The sequence below is a fragment of the Hyperoodon ampullatus genome (assembly GCF_949752795.1).
Source record: "Hyperoodon ampullatus genome assembly, chromosome: 6".
NCBI lineage: Eukaryota > Metazoa > Chordata > Mammalia > Artiodactyla > Ziphiidae > Hyperoodon > Hyperoodon ampullatus.
In genome coordinates, this window is record NC_136919.1 from 85,149,378 (window position 1) to 85,166,915 (window position 17,538).

The window sequence follows — 17,538 nt, forward strand, 5'->3', positions numbered from 1 at the left end:
AGGGGAACACAGGAGTCGGGCCTGGAAACTGCTGGCTGGCTGGTCAAAGGCAGCTGCAGCCTAGGTGTTAAAAGAGCCCTGGTCATCAGGATTTTTGGGTCTAACAGTAAAAGCTAGAAGAGGTGACAGTGTCTTCCAAACATTAGCATGTGGCTGAGTTCTACTCAATAACTGTCTTGAAGATTCATCAGATTCTTTTCTCTTCCTGGGATTGGCAAAGGGAGCAAAGGCCTTTCAATACTTTGAAACTGCTGTAATACCTGGATTTCACAGTTCACAGAAATGATAAGCCAACAGTAAAGGGACACCAGGACCTGCTAACTGGAGTGATTCACTCAGTGAACAAAAGCTCCTACAACATTCCTGGCTTCTTGTGGGGGAGATAAGAAATTAAAAAACAAGAAGCCTGCTCACTGTAAGGAAATCTGCAATCGAATAAAAAAGTAAGGCATGTGTATATGAAACAACAACAACAAGCAAAGCCGGAAGAATGCCAACTACCAGATACGGGTAGTAAGTACATAAAAATCAGGAGTTCAAAACCTTGTGATCTATTTCCCCAAGCTGTAACTCAAGACAGTTCTTAGCATGTTAACATAGAAATTTTATTGAGCTGATTTCAAGGCCCAAAGAATAATCCAAAGAGTACGCCTGTATAAGACAGGAAAGCATAAAATAATAGTGATGAAATTTGTACCTTTTGGAAGGTAAGAAATGACAGAGTAATCTGCCTCATCATTGAATGCCTTGTACCTAGTGGAGCCTTAAATGGATCTTTTGATTTGACTAAGCAACAAATATTTAATCCCTTTCAACATCAGCTATCAACGCGTGTGTTTAGGAAAAAGGCAAAGTAATATGTAGAAATAAATAAAGCCGAGCTCACAGTATTCAGAAGAAGTCCTCAAACACATTCTCTTACTTGGGCTGGGTCCAAGCAGCTCACCTATAAATATTACTTGTTTGGGAAAGAAAGTCCAAGAACAGGATAGTGGATACACGCCCAGGGAGGAATTAATCTGGTTTTTTTTTTTTGGTAAAAGTTTGCAATTTATTGCAAGCTCCCCTGGAAATGAAGATCCCTGGAACACTGAGTAAGGGCCCTGAAGAGACATGAATGCGACGCCACTACCTGGGGCAGAGGTTGTGGCCTGGACTCCCCTTGACCACTGTGCCAGCCCCCAGCTAACCAGTGAGACTCTCAATTCAATGTAGTAACACTTACACAAGAGCAAAAGAAATTCCAATATTTCAGCATGGCAGTCCCCTAGCTAGACCAATTTCACAGCAAACAAAACTGTGAACAATTCCTCAGTTAAGAACGGGTCCTATCGTCTGCAAGCTACATTCTGCTTTACAAAATATATGAACTTAGAAGCAAGAACAAAAGTTAGGCTGGAAAATGTTTGTTTTTATTAATGCTACTACCATAGATTATGGCCAATGTGGCAGTAGGTGCAAAGAAGCTTTTCAATAAACCAAATGGTTATTTATGTTATATCTTTAGGGTCACAAAATAATACAAATCACAACACACTGCCTCCAAGTAATTGCTAATAAAATGCACACCAAGTCCTTTAAACTATTTATAAAATATTAGAGCATACTGTAACCAGAAACTTCTGTAGAAAATTCTAACCAAGACGTAAAATATTATTAAGTAGGTATCATAAATATAAGAAAATAAAAAATTCAAACTACTTAGCCTGGATTCAAAAGCTTTCAGAAGCACATTCTAAGCCTTTTTTTTTTTTTTTTTTTTTTGGTTCTTATTTCTTCAGTTCTCCTCTATAGGAATTCTGTTCTAGTAAAACTGGCCAATTTATACACTGCATGCACATACCTTCTTCTGAGCATCTACTCTGGCCGTTCCTCCTCCCTCAGCTCTGCCCTTGCCTCTTTCTGGACTGCAAATTTCTGCCTAGCCCTGGTTAACCTTCTCTGCCTCCCTGACAGCCCATTGCATTTATTCCCTTATGTATCAACAGCTATCTGTTGATTTGAATAATCATTTCAACAATGGTGAGGGGCAGGAGAGGAGGCTTTCAGCTGTTTAAGCTTACAAATTATTTACCTACTCATAAAGCAAGTATCTTTTGAACACCTACTGTGTACAAGATTCAATGCCAGGGACAATGAATAATGCCAAGATGGAACTGACACAAGATTTACTTTCAAAGAGCCTAGAAACTAGTCAGGAAAATAAGATCAATACCCAAATCATCATAACTAATACAAGCTAGGCAACTATCAATACTCCAGTATGGGTTCCACAAGAGGGTGGGATCGCTTAGTACCACAGGGGGAGCAGAGAAGAATGAGGAGGAATTGGCAGTTGGGTGGAACAGGAAGGAGACAGACGACATTATTTCCTTAATAAGCTTTAAGAAAGGCAAGGAGGGAGCAGAGCTCAGGAAGTTAATGGAGGAAGCAAGGGGTGATGCTTTAAAATTCATACACGTTGTAGAGAAAATGGAGCAAATGTGAACGTAATTTATATTATGAACTAAAGCGAATTAAAGGTATTGAGGAATTCAGGTGTCAGTCACTATATTAGACAGTATGTTAAGTAACCAAGAGATGGGGGAAGGTTTCACAGGATAATTATAATCTCTGAGAAAAATCTGTATTATTATAATGTTTTATGATGTTGATTTTTAACTGAATGGTATCCAACACAGTAAAGTCTGCTTAACTAGAATTGATACAAAGAGCTCAAATAACACACATTAAGCATTCTTCAATGTGTTCTATGAACAGGGCATAAATTCCACATCATCTTCTACATCTGTGTGTCTGTACAATGAATGATCTTCATATGAAAATTTAACGTCAAGGCGAGATCCTGAAGGATTCTTCTGGAGCACCAAGAAAGATGATTTTTTGGTATAATTAAGGAGATGGTATTATACTTTAATGTGTAAACTGGCAATATGTATGTATATATGTAAAATACACAAACAAACATCAATTACACCACACATGTGGTAACTCAGACAGAATTCATCAGATCATCATGTTATCAACCAACTGTAGATTGTTAAAGTCACTGGCATTTAAAAAAATTCCTTCTACAGAATAGTCTTACAATTGCAACAAAACAAGCAGGCCACCTATTTCAGAAACTCGTTACACTGAGATTTCTTGGGGCGGGTGGGCTGGCGGAGGGGGGGACCCTGATCCTTTTAAATTCAGACTGCTTCCATATCCAGGCAGCCTCATCTGATTCAGTTACCATATTCCCATGAACCTCCCCAGATCTTTTCACTCTTGAGAGTAAAAGCAGGGAGGGTTATTTGTGGAGAGACTCTCGTTGCCATCGGAAAACTAACTGTGAAGGTATCAACTAGATAAGAAGCAGCCAGTTGATTTCAAAGAACCACCCCCCAAAAAGAAATGCCCGATTTGAAAATGATCTGAATATTTAGAAGCTTCTAAATGGTAACAGAAGCGGAGGTACAGAGAACTGCTTTATTTTACCTGTGATTCATGTTTGTGAGTTATATCTCAGTTAATGAGTCACACTGGGCATGCCAACTTCTTCCTAGTACTCATTGATGCTGGTATATGGAAATATCCTCAAGAGTAGATTATCAAGAGTACTGAGAGAATGAAAGTTCTGACTGAAGGTCCTAAAATAAATGTAGGTGCAAAGGTAGTGTTTTGTAAACAAAAGGTGAGGTTTTACCAACTTATTATAAGATCAGCATCTACAAGTTGTAAGGAACAAAGACTACATCCATCAGTAGACATACCAATTGATTAACAGGAAGACATTTCTACAAATTCCAAATAGATTCTGCTTCCCATAAATTCAAAACATAAATTCAAACCTGGAGACACCCTCAGATGCACCAACCTTGTTGGGCATCATGTAGCTATAATATTTGGAGGGTGATTAATTACAGCAATTGTTTTCACCTGAATGAAAAAAATGATTTTTTTTTTTTTTCTATTTCAAGTAAGAAAAAATGCTGAATATTGGGTAAGTTTGCTTGTTTTCTACAAAGCTAAAAATTAAAAAAATTTTTCCCCTAACCCTTTCTCAAGTGATTTTAGAAGTTTCCATTACTTTAATACAACTCCAGCGAAACGTGTTTGAAAGGTTACTGGTAGTGACAGATGGGCCTATTTTGAAATAAAATTAAGCCTGTGGTACTACTGAAAGGAAGTCACGAAATCCAAAATTAAACTGGACAGAATTGTCTTAAGCTGTTTTTGTTCTTTTTTCAAGGGAGTACAAAGAATGGGAGGTTGAAGCAAGGCCACCGCTTCTCATCTGAATCCCCTCACTTGGGTCAATTTGTCTTGAACTGACAAACTGTCTTCTTAAGGTAATGTGTGCCCCTACATTCTAAACATCCGTGTATCTATTGTCGAATATCCAAACGTCCTTCACTGATATCACTAAGAATACAACTCCAATTTTTTATAGCTGTAACTTTAAAGACTTAAGAAAAAAAAACAGTTATAAACAACTTGTCGAGCCACTGAAAGCCCCATTTAGGATGAGATGGAAAACGTCCATTAAAAAAGCCGCCACATATCCCAGCTCTTCCCAGGAGGAGCTACGCCTACCTTATTGTGCTCGTACTTGTAGGGGATCTTGAGCGTGTCCATGGCTCTGATCATAGCCTGCATGGCCGTGAAGATGTTCTGATACACCAGCTTGGTGAAGCCCCTTTTGTCTTCATCAGAGTAGCCCGACCCGTGGATGATTCTCATCTGCTTGATAAACGTACTCTTGCCACTCTCTCCTGTCCCTGAAAGAGAAACAACAGCAGCTCATCAGACCACGAGACCTTCTCACAGTCTCCCAGACAACTAAACTAGAAACAGGCCTTGGATGTGACATCTCCAAGGGCCTGCTGAGAGGGGCATCACTAGAGGGGGAAATGCCACCTATGGTGAGCACTCAGCAAAATTAGAGGAGTGACAGTCCATTTCAGAGGCAGATGAGCTTTAAAAAAACAAAAAACTGTCACCTCTTTGGAAGCCGCTCAGCATGGAATTTTGATAGTGATTTGTAACCACGTATCTTATATGAAACACAATAAAAATAGCATCGTTTGAACAGAATGAACACTTGATAAAGCTCTCTTCCCTGGAGAATGTCTGAAATGATTCCAGGAGGCTGGGATGTTTAGCCAGGATTTGGATCTGAAAATGACAATGCACTCACACAAATGCTGGTCAGAGAGTGGTAAGACAAAAATGCCTGAAAATCTCTAGACATTTTCTCTTATTTTAAAACAGGGTATGTGGAGAACACAGTACCCAGATAAGATAAGAATTAGCATTTTTCAGGACAGCAAGTATCAACTGTATTTATTTCCAGGGGCTTTGGTCAGCTGAGTTATGCCAAGGAACCACTGAATCCAGAGAAGACACAGTGACTCTCCTTCCTTCTGCCTACTCTTAACTATGACACAGAAATTTACTGTTACTGGATTTTTTTCTTTTGTGTTCTCATTTTTCCCTTCTTCAATATTCCTTTTCAGTTACCATAAGCCTGAAGATAATCCATAACAAAGCTACAAATGCCTGTGGGGAGGAGGAAAAATGGAAACATGAGATCATTTCACTGAAATGACAACATATTTCTTCTACAGTGAATCTGAAACTGTGAATCTAAAAACTTCATTTTTAAAAATATAAGTGGTTTTGGGAGTATGTAACTTCATTTCTGAATATCTCCCACTCACTTTCAAATTTCCTTGAAATTTCCAAAACAATAAATGTCTTTGTCTTCTCCTAACAATGTGGGGAAAAAAATAAAAGTTTTTTGGATATTAAACATGGAAGAATATAATAATAATACACAGGATGACCACAGCGTCCTCATTGGCATTTCCTATCAACAAGGCATTAAAACAACAACAACAACAACAGAAAGGTGTAAAAGGAGAACTAAAAACTAGGAATACAACATCTGTCCTAATTTTGTTTGGTTTTTCTGGTGGTTGGATTTCATTACTATCTTTATAAACAATCATGAAAAATTCAAATAAGTATTACAGTTTTCATAGAAGCACTCTTAAATGACTACAGATGTCTTGGTAAACACAGAAGCCTCACACAGTTACAGTGAAAGATGATTTCTAGCCCCACAGTCCAGTGGTCACCGATTCCTTTATCCTTTTCATATGACTTTTAATAAAGTGATCTTCAATTTCTTGAAATATAAAATGAACACTTCCTTTATCATTTTCACATGACTTTTAATAAAGTGTTCCGGAATTCCCTGAAGTATGAAGTTAACACTGCAATGTGAATGCTATCAACCCATTTTAACAAGATTAATTCCAAGGAGTTAAAAATGAACTTCTTATAATCCCATCCATGAATACTGGAAAAAAAAAAACCCCAGAAAGTATTTAAAAAGCTACGAAATTGTTTCTCATTACCAATCAACAATTTATAGAAAGAAACCAGTATATTTACTTTCTGAGCAATTCAAAGTATGGAAGAAAAAGACCTAAATCGCTTCTCTGTTTATTATCCTTATCCCAGAACCAACAGCTTGCTCTGAGGGCCCAACTAGAGACATAATCATCAAATCAGAATCTCTGCCAGTTTCTTCCACACCAAAAACAAGAAGAAATCTTAATATGTGAGGTTAATAGTATGAAAAGAAAAGGAAAGAGAATCGAGCAAGAGGCCTCCTCCTAGCTGAGAGGCTTTTATATACTTACCCCCTCAAAATAAAATCAAGAAAGTAAAAGAAGAAATCTAAACCACACTGGCTTGTGTGTCACTTAAGTCGTGTTGGGCAAAAGCAGTCAACGCTTAGCCCCTCTTGGGATCTACACTAATTAAGCCCCTAGACATCACCCTAATGAAGACTCCGATTATAGGTGGAATACGGGACCCAAGAATGAATGAAATGGGGAGAGATTAAGAGGAAACAAAAAAGAATCCAAAAATCAACTCCAAAGTAAGACATGTTCCTGTTGCCTCACATACACCCAAGGGATCCTCTCCCTCCATTCTACCGTCTTGCTTGGTGCCCCAGGAGGCTGACTGGGAAGGATTTCACATCAACAGCTCTCCTGTCCTTGGTCTTCCTGGGTTTAGTCCACAGGAGACACCAGGAGGAGACCAGAGAGCAAGAGAATGAGGAAGGTGTATCTATTTCCCCAGTTTGCTCCCTGCAAGGGAACCACAGATATGCTGTGTCCCCTTCAAAAGGCCACAGCTCCTGCTGGGTGGCCCCCTCTGGGTGCCTGTACCTGCTCCCTCACCTCGCTGGCCCCTGGTTACTGCACTCATTAGCCCTCACTGGTTACCTACACCTGGTCAGTACCTTTGTAAACAGTCCCTGAACAAGACTCTTCTCACTCACCTAGCTGGAGTAGGCCATTTGTCTCCTGCGGAGACCCTGACAGATACAAATAGCCAAAGGAAAGCATGGGCAGCTTAATAAATGAAGGAACAGGAAGGCAAGGGAATGGAAGTACCCTCTCTTCTTCTTCTGCCCTTTCTCTATAAATCTTGCTGCTTTTTCTCTAGTCACTAATTCACTTTTTTTTTTTTTTTTTTTTTTTTTTTTTTTTTTTTTTTTTTTTGCGGTACGCGGGCCTCCCACTGCTGTGGCCTCTCCCGTTGCGGAGCACAGGCTCCAGAAGCGCAGGCTCCGCGGCATGTGGGATCTTCCCGGACCGGGGCACGAACCCGCGTCCCCTGCATCAGCAGGCGGACTCTCAACCACTGCGCCACCAGGGAAGCCCCAACTAATTCACTCTTATAACACTCTTCTGGAAGCCAGTCATGATGACAGAGCCCAAAACCAGAATCCAGGGCTCGCTCCTGACCCTCCCCCAAAAGTACTAATAAATCTAATACTTGTGCCCCAGAATATGTGCACGTGAGCCTACCTGTCTCCCCGCAACACACACTTTAAGACTCATCTCCAATCCTGACAGGGGAAACAGTCAGTCATCTCCACCACCTGAATATCCTCTCTCTTATAAAGGAACCAAAAGAAATTTGTGTTCAACCCTTTATACTTCGCCACTTTTAAATACACTGTCATTTTATCCTTTCAAAACTCTATGAGACAGATGTCTTTTTCCTCATTTTATGGAAAAGAAAAGGCCTTGGAAAGGTGAGGCATCTGAGCTAAGATGACACGGCTGGTAACTGGCAACACTAGAGCTGAGCCCAGCCTTCAGCTGCCCAATTTGGGTTTGGCAATACTTCCACAGTCAGGGCTGCCCAAATCCAGGATAATTAACTTCTACTGCCCGCACTCTAAAAACGTCTCCACCTGCCTTTGACTACACTCAACTTTCATCCATCTAAACCTAATTCTGAATTTCTGAATACTACTTCAATTAATAGGGACTCATTTTGATTCTTGGTACCATCTTCCAAGACTGGCCATCCCTCCCAGGTAAATTTTACTCACAAATTTAATACTCACACTTTGATTCTATTGTATAAATGCAGCAAATTCAAAGTGAAGGCAAGCTTCACTTAACAGAAAATCTGTGTAACGCAAATGTTATAGGTACAATGATAAAAGTAGTCAAAGTATTATTCTGTACTATGGACTAAAACATCAACCAAGCAAAGAACTCAGCTTCTTTGTTCCGTGAAAAGAGTTCTATCATGGAGACAAATTAACAATTCTTCACAAATGTGCAAGCCAAATTTCATGTTCTTCTCCTCTTTTCATAAACTTACACAATATTCTCAGCGTTTGAAATGGACATTTTATTTCATTTAATTTATGCATGTTAATGGGTCCCCCCCCCCCATATTTTGGCTGTGTTGGGTCTGCGTTGCAGTGCGTGGGCTTCTCATTGCAGTGGCTTCTCTTGTTGTGGAGCATGGGCTCTAGGTACGCGGGCTTCAGTAGTTGTGACACACAGGCTCAGTAGTTCTGGCTCAAGGGCTCTAGAGCACAGGCTCAGTAGTTGTGGCACATGGGCTTAGTTGCTCCGCAGCATGTGGGATCTTCCTGGACCAGGGCTCGAACCTGTGTACCCTGTGTGGGCAGGCGGATTCTTAACCACTGAGCCACCAGGGAAGTCCCAGAAATGGACATTTAAAAAATCTACTCAGGATTAGAATTGAAAAAAAAAAATCTGTTACAATAAAACAAACCCCCAGCTGTTCCAAATTATAAAAATGATGTTTCCTAAGGCCACATGGAAAGCATAATGAGAGACTTCACAATTCTTTATCTCCGAATGAAAGAAAGCAGACTTCTACTAGTAGGTTGCTTTGTGAATCCAGTGCTGGCTAATCTCTTTCCACAGCAGAGAGCATAAGTAACTCTTAATTTACCTAAAGAAATACAAATCTACTATTTTATCAAAGCCATTGATAAAATCAAATCTAGGAAGGAGCCCTTACATTAAATCTAGGGGGTGGGAGGCTCCATCTTTGCTAATTTGAATATATCTCCAATCATATTATTTAATAACAAGCATAACACACGCAAGGATGTGAGTCCAGAAAAGTCCTGCTTTTCTCCTTCATTGGCCTCTATAAATGTGGCTGAAAATTTTCTCTAGAAAAGTTATTTGTACCTTTGGTTAAGTACTATGCCTTTTCTCACCCCAGCCCATCAAAACACCCAGAAATGAGACTATTTAAGAATCATGCTATTTGGGACTTCCCTGGTGGCGCAGTGGTTGAGAATCCACCTGCCAATGCAGGGGACACAGGTTCGATCCCTGGTCCGAGAAGATCGCACATGCCGTGGAGCAACTAAGCCCGTGTGCCACAACTACTGAGCCTGCGCTCTAGAGCCCGCAAGCCACAACTACTGAGCCTGTGTCCCACAACTACTGAAGTCTGTGCACCTAGAGCCTGTGCTCCACAAGAGAAGCCACCGCAGTGAGAAGCCCGCGCACCGCAACGAAGAGTAGCCCCCGCTCGCCGCAACTAGAGAAAGCCTGCGTGCAGCAACGAACACCCAATGCAGCCAAAAATAAATAAATAAATTTATTTTTTTAAAAAATCATGCTATTTAAAAAGGCTACTTCATCTAGCATGCATAATTGATTTTGAGGGATACTTTTTTCTTCCCTACCCACTGGATCAGGATAAGCCACAGAGAGCAATCCCAGTTCACTTCACATGTCCTTCCATCAGGCCAAACATCAAATATGAATTTATATAATATCCTACTGTGGAGGGCAACACTTTGTAAGCTGTTATAATATGGCACATTCAACATACACGCTCTCTCTCACACACACACAGTCTGATGCTTTAGGCTTTGCCAAGATCTTTTCAACACAAGAGGATTTCCACGTACAGCTTCTACCACAAATCCGTGTTTATTCTATGTATCCTACTCATACTAACCATCTATACCTTCACACTGATTACTCGGCCCATTCTCAAGATGCAGTCTGTAATTAGTTCCCTCCAATTAATCTCTAAAAGCAGGACAATTTTTCTTTTTTTTTGGCTTCTTGATCAGCATGTTGTTGTTTTTTTAAAATTTATTTTACTGAAGTTTAGTTGATTTACAATGTGTTAATTTCTACTGTACAGCAAAGTGATACATATATATGTATATATACATGTATATATATACATATACACACACACATTCTTTTTCATATTCTTTTCCATTATGGCTTATCACCAGACATTGAATATAGTTCCCTGTGCTGTACAGTAGGACCTTGCTGTTTATAGGACAGTCTTTCTTATCCCACACCCTACCTGACAGTTTTAAATCTAATAATACATTACCTTCTTAATGGTAATGAATTGTCATTTATTGTTGAAAGCAATCATGGACTCAATGGTTCCTTCTTTCCCACTGAAGTTGGCTTCCTGGGCTACACTTTTATCAAAAGGGCTGTGAAGCACAATCCACGTATACACAAGAATTGCTCAGTGCCCTAAAAATGTCAGTCACGACTATCACTGTCTGAAAAACGTGGTGTGACCCATTTCCACACACGGCCCCTGGAAAACAATCACTGAACACTTCACTATCAGGAACTTCAAGGGTTCATTCCCTTTATCCTGAAAGAAAGTCAGAAAATAGACCTTCTCGGGGCCTCTTACAGGCTCAGGGAGACCCACACCACTGTCACTTTTTCTAGGCTCCCACCCAGGAAAAAGAAGAAATGCCAAAATAGAGTTCTAAAAACTGTGGTATTTAAAGTTGTACAATGAATATATTCGTTTTCTCCTTCTAGTGCCTTTCATGACTGTATTTGGAGATATTGTCAAACCATCAGAAGTCTACATCTGAAGCCTTTAATTAATGTGAAAGCTCAGGCGAAATGCCCCTGCCCTCTTGATTGGCCAGCACCCAGATAAAGAGCAGCTAAGAACAAACCCTAGTCTCAAGGAGCTCAATTGTAATCCAAGTGTCTGTACTTAAGGTCCATTGGTTTAGGCCAAGAGTCTAAAATACAGAATCTCAGCACCACCAAAGCTGAACCTGGGCTACTTCCACATAAACTTTGATAAACCAGACCAGAAATTTCAAGGAGGAATTTTCTACCCACAAGCACATCATCAACTAACCCACACCTGCAAAGACTTAATAGCACTGAGATAAAAGTGATTTAATAACACTGAGTCAAAATGCAATCCATGTGTTGTCCACATTCTGGGTTATATACTTAAAAACACACGTATTCTGCCTCCCGTCCATTTTCCTCCACTTAAATTGGAAGCCTGCTTGTGAAATTGAACAGCTCTAATACCAAAGTCACCATTACTTCCTCTCCTTTAATTTTTTTTTTTTTTAATTTATTTTGGGCTGTGTTGGGTCTTCGCTGCTGCACGCTGGCTTTCTCTAGTTGTGGTGAGCAGGGGCTACTCTTCCTTGCGGTGCGTGGGCTTCTCATTGCGGTGGCTTCTCTGGATGCGGAGCACAGGCCCTATGCGTACTGGCTTCAGTAGTTGTGGCACGTGGGCTCAGTAGTTGTGGCTCGCCGGCTCTAGAGAGCAGGCTCAGTAGTTGTGGCACACAGGCTTAGTTGCTCCGCGGCATGTGGGATCTTCCGGGACCAGGGCTCGAACCCGTGTCCCCTGCATTGGCAGGCAGATTCTTAACCACTGCACCATGGGGGAAGTCCCTCCACTCCTTTAAAGACTGTGCTTTAAGGGCAAGGGTTGGGAATACTTGACTCTTTACCCCCAGGAAGGCTGAAGAAGGTTCTAGACAGTTTTTAAAATGCAGCACGGAAATTAACTGAATTTAGTATCACCAACTGTGAGTGAAAACTGAATAGATGAGTAGGTTAGTAGTAACCAGGACTATTAATAATAACTCTGATCCAGTTAAGTTGTTTTTAAAAGGAAAGACAGGTAAAATGCATTGAAAATGCAATCTATTGAAAATGTTTGGGAGGGGGAGATTATCTAGTCCTGGGCTTCTCGAAGTAGTAAAACCCTCCTGGGTAAGGTGCTTCCAAGGTTACTCAAGCACAAGAGCATTTTCTTAGAATGTCCATTTTACCATCATGTGTTCATTGTAAACATCCATGTGTGAAAAACTAGCATCAGTTGACTGCACCACCTTCTGAATATACCAAAAGCCATTAAAATGTACACTTTAAAATGATGGATTTTATGGTATGTGAATTATATCTCAATTTAAAACATTTCAAACTGACAACAGTATAGTCTGGAGAAGAACAGGAAGTTTACATGAATTTTCAGGCCAAACTTCTTCAAAAAGGTTACTCTGAGCCGACCTGTCCGACCTCCCCTGCACCCCCAGACCTCTCCTCCTCCAGGGGTGCCTGTTCACTCTCTTCTGCCTCGGGATGTGTTTCGGCGAAAAAGTTTAAGAAGCCCTGAACTCACTTATTTTACAAAGGAGGGAAGGAAAGTGACCTGTTCAAGGATTCTGCTGGTTGAAAACTAATTAGGAAGAAGATGGACTGTAATCTACCAAGGCCTCCTGTCTGTCCAGGGCTCTTGATCTTATGTCCTTGTAAACTTTCTTTTTATAAAACATTTTTCCAACTTAAAAAGTTATAAATATTTATTATAGAAAATTCAGAAAAACAGAAGAGGAGGTTTCAAAATTGCTAAAATCTGAACATTTTGGTATATTGCTTTCCAGATTCCTTTTCTAAGCAAATGTTATCATAAGAGTGTGTGATAATTTAACAATTCCCCTGTCACAACATGTTTTGAGTACTTCTAATTTTTCACTTTTATAAATAATGTTGTGATAAGGAAAACATCACAGAAACGCAATTAGGTGAAAGAGCTGTAAAGGCTCTGGCCATCCTATAGTAGTACCAGTTGACACGTCCATCAGATACTTCTTTCCCCACTTTTTTTTTTAAAGCAACATTACTGTGACATAGCGTTTTGTAATAAATAATATTCTTAAAAGCTTTTGCACAGCAAAGGAAACCATAAACAAGACGAAAAGACAACCCTCAGAATAGAAGAAAACATTTGCAAAAGAAGCAACTGACAACGGATTAATCTCCAAAATATACAAGCAGCTCATGCAGCTCAATAACAAAAAAACAAACCTAATCCAAAAATGGGTGGAAGACCCAAATAGACATTTCTCCAAAGAAGACATACACAGATTGCCAACAAACACATGAAAAGATGCTCAACATCACTGATCATTAGAGAAATGAAAATCAAAACCACAATGAGGTATCACCTCACACCGGTCAGAATGGCTATCATCAAAAAATCTAGAAACGATAAATGCTGGAGAGGGTGTGGAGAAAAGGGAACCCTCTCGCACTGTTGGTGGGAATGTAAACTGATACAGCTACTATGGAGAACAGTATGGAGGTTCCTTAAAAAACTAAAAATAGAACTACCATATGACCCAGCAATACCATTACTGGGCATATACCCTGAGAAAACCATAATTCAGAAAGACACACGTACTGCAGTGTTCACTGCAGCACTATTTATAATAGCCAAGACATTGAAGCAACCTAAATGTCCATCAACAGAGGAACGGATAAAGAAGATGTGGCACACATATACAATGGAATATTACTCAGCCATAGAAAGGAACAAAACTGAGTTATTTGTAAAGAGGTAGACAGACCTAGAGTCTGTCATACAGAGTGAAGTAAGTCTGAAAGAGAAAAAAAAAAATACCGTATGCTAATGCACATATATGGAATCTAAACAAATGGTACTGATGAACCTAGTGGCAGGGCAGGAGTAAAGACACAGACATAGAGAATGAACTTGAGGACACAGAGTGGGAAGGGGAAGCTGGGACGAAGTGAGAGAGTGGCATTGACATATATACACTACCATATGTAAAACAGATAGCTAGTGGGAAGCTGCTGCATAGCACAGGGAGATCAGCTGGGTGCTTTGTGACCACCTAGAGGGGTGGGATAGGGAGGGTGGGAGGGAGAAGCCAGAGGGAGGGGATATGGGGATATATGTATGCATATAGCTGATTCACTCTGTTGTACAGCAGAAACTAACACAATTTTGTAAAGCAATTATACTCCAATAAAGATATTTTTTAAAAAAGAAATAGTATTATTTGGTCTTCATCCCAGTTTTTGGCACAGAGCTCCTAAAACCCTTGGAATTTCATAAGCAAAGGGAGCACCAGAGGTGTTTTTGTCATCATGAGGTGACTTTTGGAAAGTGCCTAAGGATGGGGACTGGTTACCAGGGGAACCAACCAGGAATAGAGAAGTGGAACTTTCAGTCTGACCCCTGACCTCTGGGGAAGGGAGGAGGAATTAGAGATTGAGTTCAATCACCAGTGGCCAATGGTTTAATGGCTCACTCCTATATAATGAAGCCTCCATAAAACCCCAAAAGGACAGGGTTCAGACAGCTTCCGGGTTGGTGAACACGTGGAAATTTGGGGAGAGTGACACACTCTGGAGAGGACATGGAAGCTCTGTGCCCCTTCCCACTTACCCTGCCCTATGCATTTCTTCCATCTGGCTGTTCCTGAGTTATATTCTTTTATAATGAACCCACAGTCTCTAGTAAGTAAAATGTTTTCCTGAGTTCTGTGAGCTGCTCAAGCAAATTAATCCAACCCAGATGTCATGGAAACATCTAATTTATAACCCTTTGGTCAGAAGCACAGGTAACAACCTGGACTTGAGATTGGCATCTGAAGTGAAGAACAGTTTTGTAGGATTGGACCCTTAACCTGTGGGATGTGACCCTATCTCCACGTAGCTAGATCCTAATCTCTCCCACTTCAGAAATCCGTTTCTACCCTTCTGATATATTCTGCATATGCTGCCTAGCCTGGTTCCTCTTTACAGCTCTGTGACCTTGGGGAAGGTACCTGGCCTCCCAAAGCCTGTTTCCTCATCTGTAAATACCACTACCTACTGCTCTGCTCTGAGTTTTCAGTGAGTTAATCCAAGTAAAGCACAGTGTCTGATACATAGTAAGTACTCAATAAATACTGCCTATAATTTTCAGTGTGAAATCAAGCAGAAAAATGAGAGAATAGTCTGATACAGGGCTGGGGGAAAGGCAAAAACTAATCAAGAGAATAGTTTAATTCAGTATTTTTCAAAGTGAAAATTAATGCCTCCCAAATCCGTGATGGAACAAAATACCACAATTTTAAATAAGGCTACTTTATTTATAATAAAGCACAGAGCTGCACTGTGCCACACTGGCATCTGAGAAGCTGCTTTAAATTCTGTATCCAAGGCAAGTACCTTACTCACCTTATTCTAGTCTAGGCCCTGATTTTAATTATCCACTCCCCAAATTAACTGAGATAATCATGTCCAGTATCTCAATATTTAAAGCCATAGTGTTTGGATATTTTTAGCTTGAATTCTTTATTCACAATTTTATTGGGTACATGCTGCATTCTGTTGGGTGAATGCATACATTCTTGCAGGTATCAGAACATAAGACACACCATCCTTGTTTTCACAAGGGGAACACATAGTGTGAGTGGCAGATGACATATAGAAGATAGATGAATAAAAAAATAAAATCCGGGGCTTCCCTGGTGGCACAGTGTTTGAGAATCTGCCTGCCAATGCAGGGGACACAGGTTCGAGCTCTGGTCCGGGAGGATCCCACGTGCCGCGGAGCAACTAGGCCTGTCTGCCACAACTACTGATCCTGTGTGCCACAACTACTGAGCGTGCGCTCTAGAGCCCGCGAGCCACAACTACTGAAGACCACGCGTCACAGTGCATGGGGGCCGCCGTGGTGAGACGCCCGCGCACCGCAACGAAGAGTGGCTCCCGTTCACTGCAACTAGGGAGAGCCCGTGCGCAGCAATGTGGAACCCAATGCAACCAAAAATAAATAAATTAAAAGAAAAAAAATCCGATGGAGATAGGTGCTATGCATTGAAGAATTAAAGAAAAATGAAATACAGAGTGACTTAGGAGTGACTTTAATTTGGGAGGCCAGAGACAGCCTTTCTAAGAAGGTGCCTTTAATGCTGATATCTGAATATTCAAGATCTAGCCACACACGCACACACACACACACAGATTTGAACAGAAAAAAATGAAAACACCATTCCAAGCAGCATATCAGCTGACTCAGAGGTCAAAGTGGGAACAAGCTTGGCTGGAATGCTGCAGGTACAAGAGGGCAATGTGGCCGAGGTGTAGCAGTTACTGGGAAAGAGGGAGGAGAGAACATGGGAGCTCAGCTACAAAGGCAGAGGCTACGTCACACAGGGTGCTGTATTTTAGGAAACAAGCTTGGATTTTATTCTAAGTGCACTAGACAGCTTTGGAGAATTTTAACCGGGGAAGTGATATGGTTTGATTTAAGCTAAGTAAAGAACGGATTGTAAGAACAAGCAAGTAGGGTATTTCAATAATCCAAGCAAAAGATAATGGTAGTTTGGACTAGGATGGCAGCAGACATGATGGAGAAAAGTGGAACAAATTCAGGATCCAGTCTGGAGTTGGATGAAAAATGGGTGGTGAGGGGAAGAGATAAAACAGAGATAACTCCTAGATTTTGGGCCTGAGTAACTAGATGGATGGACGCCCTAGATTCTTAGTTAGAGAAGCCTGAAAAGGAAAAGATTTGGGCAGAGAGAAGCATGTTCAGTTTGAAATGCTTATTCACTCCAAAGAGAACCACTTTTGTACACTTACAACATCTGCTGCACTTACGTGGAGGACATACATGAAATACAAGATTCAGCTTGTGTCCTATATTCTCTGGGCCTTCAACAAAAGCAACAAAAGCCATGACTGAGGTCTTTATGCTAATGGATGAGTCAGAGCAGACTGCAACACTGGGGCGATAATTTCACTTCCTATGAGATAAAGCTCCTCATGTAAAAAAATATGAAACTTTTTAAGGTCTAAGTTACACACACTTATCTATTTGTTTATATTTACGAGGTGCTGATATTGCTACACATACACCTCTTTAGAGAATATTATTTGGGATGCATGAAGATACCATAAAAATACCAAATCATCATCATAACATTTTAAGAAGTAGGAACCCTTCAGAATAAATATCCACCCACAGACTTTTAACATTGATTTCTTCAGAAAATAAAAAACGTGAATAGTAAGTGGTCCAGATTTTTAGGTTACACATAATCATAAACTGCATACTTTAAAA

General features: G+C 40.5%; 1 protein-coding gene across 1 annotated transcript in view; it reads right to left on the reverse strand.

Moving 5' to 3' along the window:
* GNAQ (G protein subunit alpha q) overlaps window positions 1–17,538 on the reverse strand; it is a gene marked incomplete at both ends in the record, with an annotated part of 299,023 nt that overhangs the window by 186,712 nt on the left and 94,773 nt on the right. Inside the window, one exon of the mRNA XM_079705894.1 lies at window positions 4,579–4,763. Within this exon, the coding sequence (XP_079562020.1) occupies window positions 4,579–4,763 (185 nt within the window). The remainder of the gene's footprint in view (window positions 1–4,578; window positions 4,764–17,538) is intronic.